The following is a 13872-nucleotide window of genomic DNA, read 5'->3' as shown; positions in this document are numbered from 1 at the left end:
GTCTGATCATCAAGTGGCTAAGGCGAGGGATTTGTGGAAGCATAATTCATATTTTTCTATTATATTACTTGAATTGTGATATGTATGCTTAGATTATGAATTATATGGTAAATTGCATCAAATAATGATTAACTAGGTGTTTTGTCTGTATCCAAACGTAAAAAAGCTATAGTTACTTATTAATATATGCACTATAATTTAAAGACTATTATGATAAGTTTAAACCAAACATCAAATTAGTTATATATAACAAAGTTTTTCATCAAAATATATTCTTGTTATTACTTTAGGAGACACTTAGGTGAGAATAATGGTGAAACAATTCATGTATTATAAATATTTTGAAAAATCTCTTTATACATTATTTTCACTAATGATTAATAAATATTACATTCATTCAAAATTTTACATTCATTCAAAATATTTTGAAAAATCTCTTTATACATTACATTCATTCAAAATTTTACATATTAATATTTGATTATGCATCTTTCAGGTTTTTTAAAAACATTTAAAATTTTTTAATTGAAAACACATTCGGGATAACAACATATATATATTATCCTTTTACTTTTTAAAAATAAGTTTTCTTTTTAAATTTCATTATATTAATTTATAAGTAGTTATATAATATAATAAGTAAATTTGATTTTTTATTAATGGTAATCGTATGTTGTTTGTGGAATCTTTTGATGGCTACATGATAGGATCACAGAAGAAAGTTTGGCATTATTAGGTCTAGGCATTATCACGAGAATTGAGAGTAGTAGATCATCTTTTGATTCTTGAATAAATTTATTGGCTTGTGTCTCATATGCATGATATTTATTTGTTTTATTTTTTTATTATAAATATTTATAACTATATGTATAACTATAATATATATATATATATATATATATTATTATTTATTCATTTATTAAGGGTAACAATGACATTAACCAGATTAACTTTTAACGTAAACCTCTAATGAGAAAAATCACTTCGAATAATAATAATATAGATTGTTTTTTTTTTGTCATCTATGATTTTCATTTAACTTAAACTGAAGTTCTTACAATACAAGCTCACAGCTTCCTCCCACATTAAACAAAAAACTAGATTAAACAACAACAACAATAAGACTTCCTTCCTCCTTGTGCTCCAACAACTAGACTTCTCAAAAAACTACAACATCCTCGCATCAAGTCTCCAACAACAAAGAAGAGGGTTAGGTTTTCTCACCATCAAAGAGATCACTTAACCAACTTGGCCCTTCATAAGCTACATATAACTGCAAACTATTAGAAGTAGTGACACTTTGGGCAATGAGAAACGCCCCTCTATTTGTTATTTTCTCCTCTTTAACCATTCGCCACCATTCTATCTTGGCCAAATACCTTAAAATTTCAGAGCTCACGAATCTGAAAGAAGGCCATGCCTTTGGTCTCAGTACCATACCTACTAGATCTTCATCCTGAAACGCAAAGATCACTCTGTTTCTTCTGTGTTGTTCATGCTCTGAATCACCCACACAGCTGCTGCCAATTAGAAATCCTTTTCCTCCGCAAAGCCCAGAAAAGCGCGCCAGGCATGTATTAATGTTTCACCATTATGGTCCCTTAGAACCCAAGACACCCCCCCCCCATCTTTTTTCCTCTGGAGAAGCTCAAACCGATATTGCACTTGATCAATGTCGCCGGTGGTTTCACCCATTTATTGGCTAGTTTTGCTTGCTCTCTACGATTCTCCAGCTCACTCTCCTTCTCTTGTTGATCTGCCAGAAACCACAACTCTGTTTCTTCTTGAATCTTCACAATAATTTCTGTTGGAAAGAAGACTTTGCCATCAAACATTAAGCAATTCCTGTTTTTCCATAAGAACCAAACAATCCAAGGAAAACTTCTTATGATCTCTTTTGGGACAGTTGCATTTTTCAGTAGGGAGAGCAAGTAGTAATAGTTTGAGAACAGGGACGTCTCACTAAAACCACCCTCCGGGACTGGGATGTTTGAGAGAGCCCAGACTTGTCTCGCCACAGTGCAAGAGAACAAGAGATGATTTGGCGATTCTCCTTGAAACCCACATAGCTAACAAACAGGATCAAGTTTTATACCTCTGTGCTGAAGAAGTTCTCCAGTAGGTATAGCGTTACTCAAAGCTCTCCACATGAAAGCCCTGATCTTGGGCGCTGTCTCCACCTTCCACACTGATTCCTTAAGGGCATTAAGAGATGGCAGGGCATTCACAATCACCTTTTCCTCCGTGATGTTCAGCTTGTCAAATAACCAGTAACCCGATCTTACCGAGTAAGAGCCATTCTTGTTATGAACCCAAGCCCAATAATCATCTTCTTCCATCACTGGTTTCATTTTTAGGATTCGTTGGATGTCTTCCTCAAAGAACAGCTCCTTCAGTTTATCAATCTGCCATGTTCTTGAGACCAGCTCGAGGAGGTCACAGACTTTAAGTTCGAGGTCCACCATAATCTTCTTCATCAAAGGCATTCTCATCACCCCATCATTAATCCATGTTTCAGACCAGACCGAAATCGATTTCCCATTGCCCACTTGCTTCCTGATACCTTTTAGTAACAACTCCCTTCCGAAAAGAATGCTTCTCCAAGCGTATGATGGTCTGTGGCCTTCTTTTGCACTTAGGAATTCAGACTTATCATAATATCTACTTTTCAAAACGCGTGCAAACAGGGATGATGGTTGATCAAGTAGTCTCCACGCTTGTTTAGCCAATAAAGCATGATTGAACCCTTGTATGTCTTTAAAAGCTAGGCCACCTTGCTGCTTAGACAGACACATTCTCTTCCAGCTTATCCAATGTATTTTTCGTTTGTGCTCGAGAGAATTCCACCAAAAATCAGCCATTGCCCTAGTCAGATTCTCACATGACTTTTTAGTTAACTTGAAGCACGACATCGCATAAACCGGCATGGCCATGGCGACAGCTTTGATGAGAATTTCCTTTCCACCATGAGAGAGGCATCTGGCGAAATAACCTGAGAATCTGTCTTTCAGTTTGTCATATATGTATGCAAGCATCTCTGTTTTGGAGCCACTGAAACACTCAGGTAAACCTAGATAGGTTCATGTCCCTCCTTCTTGTGTGATACCTGTGATCCTCTTCACAGCCTCCTTGGTTTCATCACAAACTTTTGCTTCAAAAGTAATGGCTGATTTGAGTAAATTCACCTTTTGTCCAGTTGCAATCTCGTAAGCTTCAAGTATCTTCATTAGCACAGTGGCCTGCTCTTCAGTGGCTTTGCATACTAGCAAACTGTCATCAGCAAACAACAGGTGGTGAATCATAGGTCCTTCGTCTGAGAACTGAATCCCATGAAGTCTTTCCGTCCTCTCTGCTTCAGCCAGCTTGTGAATCAGACCTTCAGTACACATCACAAAGAGAAAGGGTGATAACGGGTCACCTTGGCGCAATCCTCTTTCCGGCTTGATCTTCCCAAAAGGTTGATTGTTGATAAGGGCAGAGAATGTGACAGAAGTTACACAGAACATCACTTTCTCCACTCAACCCGACTCAAAACCAATAGCCAGCAGAAGTTCCTTCAGATACGCCCACTCAACCCTATCATACGCCTTGGACATATCACTCTTGATTGCCATATAACCCCCAGAAAACTTATCGTTGGTCCGCAAGCTATGTATGACTTCATGGGAAATAAGAATGTTATATGTAATGAGCCTCTCTTCCACGAAGGCAGACTGGGTAGGTGAGACAATGTCTGATAGAATTGGCTTTAGTCTCCACACCAAAATCTTGGATATTATTTTGTATAGCACCGAGAAAAGGCTGATAGGTCTCAAGTCACACATCTCAACAGGATCAATAACCTTAGGCAGAAGGCACAACTGCGTGTAGTTCCAATCAGATGGGAAAATTCCTGAGGTGAAAAAATTATGCACCTCCGAGGTTACTTGCTCTCCAATGACATCCCAATACTTCTGAAAAAACAAACCAGACATCCCATCATGTCATGGTGCACTTGCAGGTTTGATGGCAAACACAGCTTCTTTAACTTCCTCCCTTGATACTTCTCTAGTGATTTGATCATTCATCGATTGCGCGATTCTTGTCCTGAAGCCATGGAAGAAGTCGTCAAAAGTGTCAGGGTTCAAAGACCTGAAGAGTTCCTGAAAATACTGAGAAGCTACTTCTCCTTTAGCTGCCTCAGAGAACTGTGCTCTTCCACTCCTGTCATTTAGCTTGGTTATATGCTTTCGTGCTCTGTTTGCCTTGACCGAAGCATGAAAAAACTTGGTGTTCCTGTCACCCTTAGAACTCCACTTCTCCTTACATCTTTGACTCCAAAATTTCTCATCTTCTCTATAGGCTTTCACAAGTTCTCTCTTCAGGTAGTCAATCCGCACAGTCGACAGAGCTCTAGAAGATTGTTCTTTCTCCAATTCAATCTGAATCAGAACAATGTTGTCTCGCGAATTTAAAAATCTGGTCTTTTTCCAAGTACTTAGGGCTTTCCTACATCTCTTCAGTCTATCAGAGACTGATGCACCAAAGAAAAGATGATTTGTAAGCCAAGCTTTTTTTATCTCTTCTTTCACCATTGGCTTGTTCAAAAATCTAGCATCAAATCTGAAGCAGCCTCTGAAGGTTTCCGGAGATGACACCAATCTGACCAGTACAGGTCTATGATCTGAGCCTCTTTTATCCAGAAAGGATTGATTAGAGGCTGGAAACATATTAAACCAATTTTTGTTCCCAAACGCCCTGTCCAGCTTATTGTGGATCGAAGGAGTGCCTCTTATTCCCCCCCAAGTGAAGCTATCACCGAAACTCTGCAACTCAACAAGCTCACACAGCTCCAGCATATTATTAAAAGGCACAAAAGATTCTTCACTCCTTCTCGGGCCACTCACTTTTTCTCCATTATTTCTGATCTCATTAAAATCACCAAGGATGCACCAAGCTTCTTTTCTGTGAATACCAATCCTTGTGATTCTTTCTCAAATCTTCGGCCTTCCTTCCCTTTCCGGAGCACCATATATACAAGAAACAAAATAATTGTACACCCCCGATCGCACCGCAAAGTCAATAAGGTTCTTGTCAATGAACTTAATATCTACATTCACTGAGTTCTTCCACATCAAAGCAAGTCCTCCACTATAACCTCTCGGAGCAACCGTTACTATTCTGTCATAACCCAGCCAAACACGCAAATATTCCAACACGTCTCTCTGATTTTTAGTCTCCATTAAAAATAGAACATCAGGGAAATGCTCCTTCCAGAGTTCCCTCAGTCTGGGAATCACCAAATCCTGTGCACGGCCCAGGCCTTGGCAATTCCAACTAAGCAACGCCATTTAAATATTGGACGGTCCCTCACTTGGGACCACCTCTGGTTTCTTTAACCAAGCAGAATGTTGAGATGTCTCCACATCATCCTTTGCCTTCCTCTTTCCATCACCAGCTTTTTCCTCCATCACTTGCTTCCCTTCCACTTTGGAAGCATTCTTTTTGTTCTTTGCTTGCACCTTTCTCTTGTAAGTTCCAGGTCTCTTCCTCGGTGTGGAGCTTTTCATTTTGGTCCCGGAAGAGCTTATGTCAGAGACACAAAGCCCATAACCCGTAAAACCTCCATGAAAAACGAATTCAGTTGAACCCGAGACTTAAAAATTCCTTGGATCATAAGCCAATGAGAACTCCTTGGGTAGAGAGCAAGTAGACATCTCCGCTTGGATCGCTCCAGCCATGAGCTTTCCTCCTAGCCTAGCCTTGACTGATCGACCTTCCTGTTCTTGGTGTTAGAAGTCAAAAACCTAACCTTTTTGTTTATCCAGCTTGGTAGTGACGATATGAGCTGGTTCTAGTCTCAGAAACGTCTTCTGGCCCAGTGGATCATTCTCCAAATCCATCAAAGATCTCTTGATTCTTTCCTTGCGAGCTACCTTCTCAGGACCCTCTACCACTGTAAGATACTGCCTCATCCCTTCAAGAATTTCGGGGGCAATTTTCTCTCTACTAGTACCTAGCAAAGTTCCCACTTGTGACTCTGCTACCACTCCAAATAGCGGGTCATCCTCAAGAATCTTTTTCTCAGCCCTTTTCATATCCCCTGTCGACACTACAGCCGCCTCTGCCTTCTTCGCGTTCTGCATTCTCAGGATAGGACACACTTCACGCTCGTGCGTTAGCCTTTGCAGGGATAACAACGCTTCTGAATCCTTTCATAATCATAGAGTGTGTTCACCGAACCACCACCCGGCAAGTTGACTGTTTTCGACCGTCGAAGTGCTTTGGCTATGTCGAAAAGAACCTGGACTCTGACATAATCATTAATCTGCGGTTTGTCTAGGTCAAAAGCTACCACAATCACCTGACCTGCAAACTCTCCCAGCGCCATTAGAGCTTTCATTGTGTAGTGGTTGACGGGTACATTGCGCATCTGGACCCAGAGCGTGAGGTATTGTAGATAAGTCGGTGGTTGATTCTCGACCCATCTCTCCACTGCGATCGACCAGTACTCAAAGGTATGAGCACCTCGATTCAGGATCTCCTCCAGATCTTGTTCATATTTAAAAAATGAACTGAAATCTCTCTTTCGAGAGAGCAACTCCTCTTACTATGTCATAGAGCTGCCACTTCCTCGGCATCTCACGGATTAGGTCTGCCATTTTTTTGGTATTGGGGGTTGAGTAGACGACCGGCGAGGCTGAGCTCGTTACGCTTTGTTGACCGAAACTCAGGTAGATCCGGAAGGTTGTACGGTTCATCATCTTCTTCTTCCAGAGTCATATCCATTAAAGCTTTGTCAAGACTTGAAGACATCGTGAGATTTTGAAACCCTAGTTTTTTACCCAGAAGTTTAAAGTCAAACAGTGTTTTAGTGAAAAACGAGGGTGAAGGATAAGATTTTCAGTGAAAATGTAACAAAAGTCAATAAACCGGTAGAATTCTTTAATGATCACATTTTTTTAGCCAAAAGCTCTTCTTAGTTTTAAAAGGGTACTAAAATCAATTAGAGAGAAAATAGCCCAAAAGAGGGAGTCAAAAAGAGACAGGATATATAGATTGTTAAGACTAATGATTTAGCTTAAAGTAATTAAAAATATAACAAATAAGCAAAACTATTAATTAAATTATTGAAAACATGACAAATAATCAAAATTTCCTAAAATCATGGACAACGTCACATACAAGCAAAAACACTTCTTAAATAATAGTATAATAATAATAATAATAATTAAAATTATTGTGAACATGTAAGATATGATGATGTTATAATAAGGTACAATATGTACGATATGATATGATGATGTTATGATATTGTACGAAATTTACGATATAAAAATGAACATACATAAAATCAGTTGCAAAAAAAAAAAAAAAAATGAACATACATGATGCAAGAGAGGAAAATTCGAGCTATGGAACGTTGTTTTCCCTCGAAAACTGGACTGTGATGGACAAACGGATTACATGGAAGTTATGAACGGCTGACAAGTTCAGTATGCGAGTGTCAGCTACGGCTGCTTCCACGCATGAGAATCTTATGGCTATCACAAAGATAGTGTCATCACGAGGTTGACTAAATCTAATGGTGTATGATTGTATTGCTTAGCGGTCAAGAAGAATGATATGTTTGGAAAGTACATCATGCTATATAATTGCTAGTGTCTAAATTTATATGTTATGATGATCGTTTTATAATTAAAAGATCCATATTTTAGAATTTTCACACTTTTTAATAAAACATATTAAAACATAGCTATAAATGCATAGTTTTTTGTAATTTTATATTTTTAAACCAATAAAATTTTTTAAAATGCAATGAAGGTTCTTGAATTTCATAATTTCTCATTATTAGTTGACAAAAATTACATTGAAAATATAAAATATGTATCTTTTTGAAACAAAAATTTTCTCTAGAATATGGATCTTTTAGGAACGGAGGGAATATTGAAAATATGTAATATGTTTTGATGGGTTTTTCACTGATTAATTCATTTCTCACTCCATAACTGTACTTTTCACTATGTACAGATGCACTTAAAGTTTACAGCTCAAGACTCAGAGCTCGAAGCGACGGTTATGTGTGTTATACTAACCCCAAATTATGTTCTTACACCAATTAAATTAGGTGCTTTACTGTATAGACTATAATCTTGGATATTAACTGGGCATATTTTTATAATATACTAGGATCGATCCGCCCTACGGGCGGGATTATAAATAAAAAATAATTAGAATAGCTAGAGTAAATTTATATTATAAAACTTGATATATAAGTGACAATTAGTCAAATGCTTTGTTGGGTTAAAACTATACTAAATATGGAATGTTTATTACATAATATCATATGACACTATACGGAATGAGCCAACAGAATATCTCAAACCATTTTAGGATTTATGTTTGTGGCAACAATTACTTTATGATATGGAAAATGCTTTGCTGCCGCAGTCGAATGTTTATGTTTATGTAAACAATATAAACATAATATCATCTATAAGTGTTGTATTTTAATGTTGATATACCTCCATTTTTAATATGGGATGTTTTATATGATTTTTTCTAAATTATTTTATCTAATTGTGTAAAGTTACTGTAAGTAATTTCATTTTCCAAATTTACATGTTTGTAAATATATATTTATGTTAGTGAAAACACACAAAATCTTTATTTTTGGAAAAAAATATTCATGATACATTTCTTACTTTTAAAAACATTTATGTAGTTTTATATAAAAATATTTCAATTAATAAATGTGAGTGGAAATATAAATAGAATGGTGTCCAAGAAAAAGCTCCAACATCTCATTTAAACTCCGACTGTGTATATAATACCTTTGTAATATTATAATACCATATAATAGATGGGGTTCACTATTATGTTATTTTTTTTTACTTTCAGGTTTAGGATATCTGAGAACGTCATTATATATGTTGGTTCCTATGCTTTCTCTAAACAATATTATATTGTGTTTTGTTCCTTGTATAAGGAGGACGCATCATCTGATATAACAAAACCCATGATTTGTTCTTGTTTCCTTCAAAGCTCATATTGGAGCAATCATAAGATTCTTAGTTTATTAATAAGTTTTTTTTTAATTAATTAGAGAAATTCAAATTTTAACAATCAATGAGATAATTAATATTTGAAAAACTTTAATGTATAAATATTCTTCAGTTTCGACTTTCGAATTAGATTATTTTGGTTAAATGGATATTGATTTGTATTGTGTATTCCTACCAAAAGGTATTTTTGTAGTTGAAAACATATTTCTCTCTCGTGGTCCCTTTCGTCCTGCGGAACTAAAGATTGTCAGATCGACACCCAGAATTTAAAACTGTAATCTACCCGTAAAGCTTTAAAAACGACGATGTTTAAGAGTCTCCAAACCAATGTTACGGAGAAAACAGAGTACTTCAAAACTTCAAGGTTTCTACTTTCTAGGGCATTCCAGATACTTTTACACTCTCACAAAGCAACAAACTATAAAAGAGAGAGAGAGAGAGCTTCGATCTTTAGTACGGGAAGAGCTAAGCTTATAGATCGCAGTCGGAGAAGATGCAGCTGTACAGTATCCAATCGATGCTCAAGGAAGGCTACATACACCTCTCTGGCCTAGACAAAGCCGTCATCAAAAACATCAAAGCTTGCAAGGAGCTCTCCACCATCACCCGCACTTCTCTCTGCCCCAATGGTTCGTTAATCGCTTCCTTGATTCATTTTTATCGGGATCCGCGAGTATTCTCCGATATAATTAGAATCTATAATGCTTGATCTGCTTACGGTTTAGTGAGTAATGTAAATCTGATAGGCCCTTTTTTGTTTGTTAGGATTGAACAAAATGGTTATAAACCATTCAGATAAGCTCTTTGTAACCAACGACGCTGCGACCATTGTGAATGAGCTCGAGATTCAGCACCCTGCTGCGAAGATTCTTGTTTTAGCTGCCAAGGCGCAGCAGGAAGAGATCGGAGATGGAGCTAACCTCACCATCTCTTTTGCGGGAGAGCTTTTACAGAATGCGGACTGCAGAGGAGCTTGTCAGGATGGGGTTGCATCCGAGTGAGATCATTAGTGGATATAACAAAGCAATCATTAAGGTTTGTTGAGTTTGTGACTTACCTGAATCACTATTGGTGGTTTTGTTTTGGCTTAAGGAGTGTATGAATGCAGGTTGTTGAGGTTCTTGAAGAATTGGTTGAGAGTGGTTCTGAGAGGATGGATGTGCGTAGCAAAGGTGAAGTTGTTTCTAGAATGAGAGCTGCTGTTGCTAGCAAGCAGTTTGGTCAAGAGGAGATTATTTGTTCCTTAGTAGCTGATGTGAGTGTTTCTGTTTCATTGTTGGTTGGTTACTCATGTTTATTGGAGGTTTTGCTTTTAGTTGATTAGTTTACTTGTTCTTGTTTTTTTTTATTCAGGCATGTATTCAAGTATGCCCAAAGAATCCAACCAATTTTAATGTGGATAACGTCCGTGTTGCCAAGTTTCTTGCAGGAGGATTGCACAACTCTTGCATTGTCCGTGGCATGGTCTTGGAAAGCGATGCTGTTGGGAGCATAAAGCGAATGGTAAAAGCAAAGGTGAGATCGTTTTCTTTTGTTTGTACTTTGCTGTCCATGTTTTAGTTGTTTTCATCTAATTTATGCGCTTAGGAATTATAGCTTTATGCTTATTTCGTTCTTGGTTTCGATATCTGAATGTTCACGAACCCTTTTTATACTTTCTTCAGGTTGCTGTATTTGCTGGGGGCGTTGAAACTACTGCAACAGAAACAAAAGGAACTGTCTTGATCCATAGTGCCGAGCAGGTTAGTTTCTTAACCGTTTGATTTCGGTGTGATAGGGTCAAAAAGCTGAGGTTTATCTGTATTCTTAAGCATGGTTGTGGGTTTCAACGGACTTGCGTAATGTCTCCAGATTTCTTCGTCGGGATTGAAGATTCAAACAGTGACGCTTAACGTCGATTGAACATCTCGAAGCTCCATTGTTGGCATCTCGAATCTCCATCGTTGCTTCCATAGATGGAAGAAGAACATGAAAGTCATGAACCCTAGAATTGTGTATCGATTTTGGGAGAAGACGATAATCATCACTCACTATGGGTTTCACGATAAAAATACAAAAGCCCAGAAATTGTTAAGTGTGGCCCAAAGGAATCACGTAAATGAAACGCACAGTATTTAGGAGAAGGACAAGTGTCGCATCCAGGGCGATCGACTTAGTGACGTGGCATCACAGGAGAGAGGCAAACATTTCTTTATATATATAGATAGATTTGAAAAAACTCTACGTTGCCCGTTCATATTAATTCTTATGACGGTTAATTACATCGTTACTCTTAATAAATTAAATATAATTAATAATTGTCATTATTAAAAAAATGTTTTATTTTTCTTGGTTATTTATTTAGGTTTCCTTTTTTTTTTTTTTTTTGACAACAAACATTTACAGACTCATGTAGACTCTCTAAACCAAGGTGGTAAATCTGCATCCATGTGCACGACGAAAGACGATTGTTGCCGAGCACTACGTGCCAAGCTATCCGCCCTTTTGTTCTCCGTCCTAGGAACATGAACGATTTCTGAGCTGACAAAACTTTGTCGCAGAAGCTTGATATCTTCCAGGTATCTTTCAAAAGCTGGTCATTCCTCTGGTTCCGAAACCATCTTCACCAGTTGAGAACAATCCGTTGCAAACGTAACCTGAAACTGCCTTAGGTTTCCTTTTCTTTATATTTTTTCAAATAACATATATAATAGTTATAATTTTAACACGAAAATATAGTTTATATATAATCAGATTCATAAAAGAAAAGTTCACAAAATAATCTTGATTTTAATGCAAAGAAAAAATTTTCCCTTCCAAAATATAATCATAAACAACATAATATATATATATTTTTTTAAGTAATAAGTATGTCATTTTTATCAATATATTTCTCAAATTATTACAAAAAAAATAAACTAAGATATATTTAATTCATAAAATTTAATTTGTTTTATTTTAAGTTTTATTTGCTATATATTTTCCAAATAACATACATAATAAAAAAACAGTTATAAAATTTTTAAAAAAATTTAATATATAATGTGATTTCATAAAAATCTAAGGTCACAAAAATAATCTTGGTATTAAAATAAAGAAATAATATTCTCTTTTAAAAAAAATTGGTTATGTTTTTTATGTAAATTTGTCCCGATCATCACTTTATTTTTTGTAGTTTTATTTTTTAAAATTAACATATACCAAATTATTTTAAAATGAAAATATACGTACACATCTAAAATTAAGAACTAAACTAATATAATGACTACAATTAATTTAATTTGACTGATTAAATGAAAAATAGTTGTACTTTAATTTGAAGGAATATATATAACAGAAGATACCCCCAAAAGAGTAACTAGACCAATCCAATTTTTTTACTCAAAACCAAAAAAATTAACTAAAATAATAATATATTATTATTTATAATAATATATTATTATTTATAATAATATATTATTATTTATAATAATATATTATTATTTATAATAATATATAAATTATATAACGACTTAACATACCAATAAATAAATAAGAAATTCTCAAATAATATTATGAAGACATTAACCAACTTTTACAATTAAGTTCATATGTATAACTTATATATATATGTATAAGATCTCAAAATATTATTGTTGTTATTTTCATTTATGTGACTTTAAATCAATCAACACTTTAGTTTATTTTACTATCTGGTACTCAAAATAACATATATTAAATTTTATATATTGTTACTGAATATATTTAAAAATTTAAGACCAGAATCAAACTAAATGAAAAAAACAAAATTAGTCAAATTTTAATCTATAGAAAAAAATATATTATTGTTGAATCGGAAAAGTATATGTTAACCAAAAAATGAGATATTATTTATCAAAATCATATGTCTAAAGAAAATAACATATATTATTTAAAATAAATCATGCTTATAAATTACAATGTAAATTAAAAATATAATTTTGAAATAAAAATAGAATATTAACAAATTATTTTAATGTATCTATTTTGTAAATATTTATATATGCGAATAATGACGGCAAAATCACCTATTATAACGGTTGTTGTACAAATATGAATGGTTACCCACTACAAGAAAACATCAAGGATTCTGAGGGAAAAAATCGTCGGAATTTCGTCGGAATATCGTTATTCCGACGCAATTCCGACGAAATACGTCGTCGGAAATAATTCCTCGGAATTTCTTTTTTCCTCTGAAATCCCTCGGAATTTTCCGACGGAATTCCGAGGAAATAAATTTCCGAGGAAATTCCGAGGATCCCTTGTTTGTCGGAAAAGTCCTCGGAATATACCGAGGTAGAACTTCGTCGGGATAATTCCTCGGAAGTTCATCGATCGATGCGTGTTTGGACATATATACATCGATCGATAGGAGTATACCGACGGACTTTTTCCTCGGTTTATTCCGAGGAACTGTTCCCTCGGTATATTCCGAGGGATCCGTTCCTCGGAATTTTCCGAGGGAGTTGTCCCTCGGAAAATTCCGAGGGAAATGTCCCTCGCTATATTTTTTAAAAAAAACGGATCGATCGATGCGTTTTTGTTCAAAAACGCATCGATCGATGTAGTGAAAAATATAATTAATTTCCTCGAAATGTAAAAAATATTAATTTTTTTGAAAAAATAAAATTTCTGAAATTTAAATTCGAAAATATGAAATTAAAAGTAAAATTGAAATCATACTAATTAATATTCAAAGTTTCACAAATAAAAATAAAACATTCCGAGATTGGGGAAAAAAAAACTACGGGTCTGGCACGTCCGGGAACACCTCGTTCGGGTACATCCTCTGCATCATCTCCATCATTTGCTGGTTCAGCCTCCTCTGTGC

At 35.5% G+C, this 13872-nt stretch overlaps 1 protein-coding gene across 1 annotated transcript; it reads right to left on the bottom strand.

The window, feature by feature from the left end:
* Positions 1–5330: 5330 nt before the first annotated feature.
* LOC106373064 lies at positions 5331–6795 on the bottom strand. Its single transcript, XM_013813294.1, has 4 exons — positions 6693–6795; positions 6284–6474; positions 5792–6191; positions 5331–5602 (listed from the first exon to the last, which is right to left on the bottom strand). The coding sequence occupies exons 1-4, from the start codon at positions 6793–6795 to the stop codon at positions 5331–5333; spliced, it is 966 nt and encodes a 321-aa protein (XP_013668748.1).
* Between the last annotated feature and the right edge of the window lie 7077 nt (positions 6796–13872).

Source organism: Brassica napus, chromosome C2 (assembly GCF_020379485.1).
Source record: "Brassica napus cultivar Da-Ae chromosome C2, Da-Ae, whole genome shotgun sequence".
In the NCBI taxonomy this organism is placed as follows: domain Eukaryota; kingdom Viridiplantae; phylum Streptophyta; class Magnoliopsida; order Brassicales; family Brassicaceae; genus Brassica; species Brassica napus.
Note: the sequence above shows the minus strand (reverse complement) of the source record. Positions and strands in the feature narration are given on the sequence as shown.

Coding starts and splice junctions, on each gene's coding strand:
- LOC106373064 (XM_013813294.1), bottom strand. CDS start 6,795: ATGTCTTCAAGTCTTGACAAAGCTTTAATGGATATGACTCTGGAAGAA. Junction 6,475..6,692: donor TGAGTTTCGGTCAACAAAGC/GTAACGAGCTCA, acceptor GGTCGATCGCAG/TGGAGAGATGGGTCGAGAAT. Junction 6,192..6,283: donor ATGATTATGTCAGAGTCCAG/GTTCTTTTCGAC, acceptor TGATTATGAAAG/GATTCAGAAGCGTTGTTATC.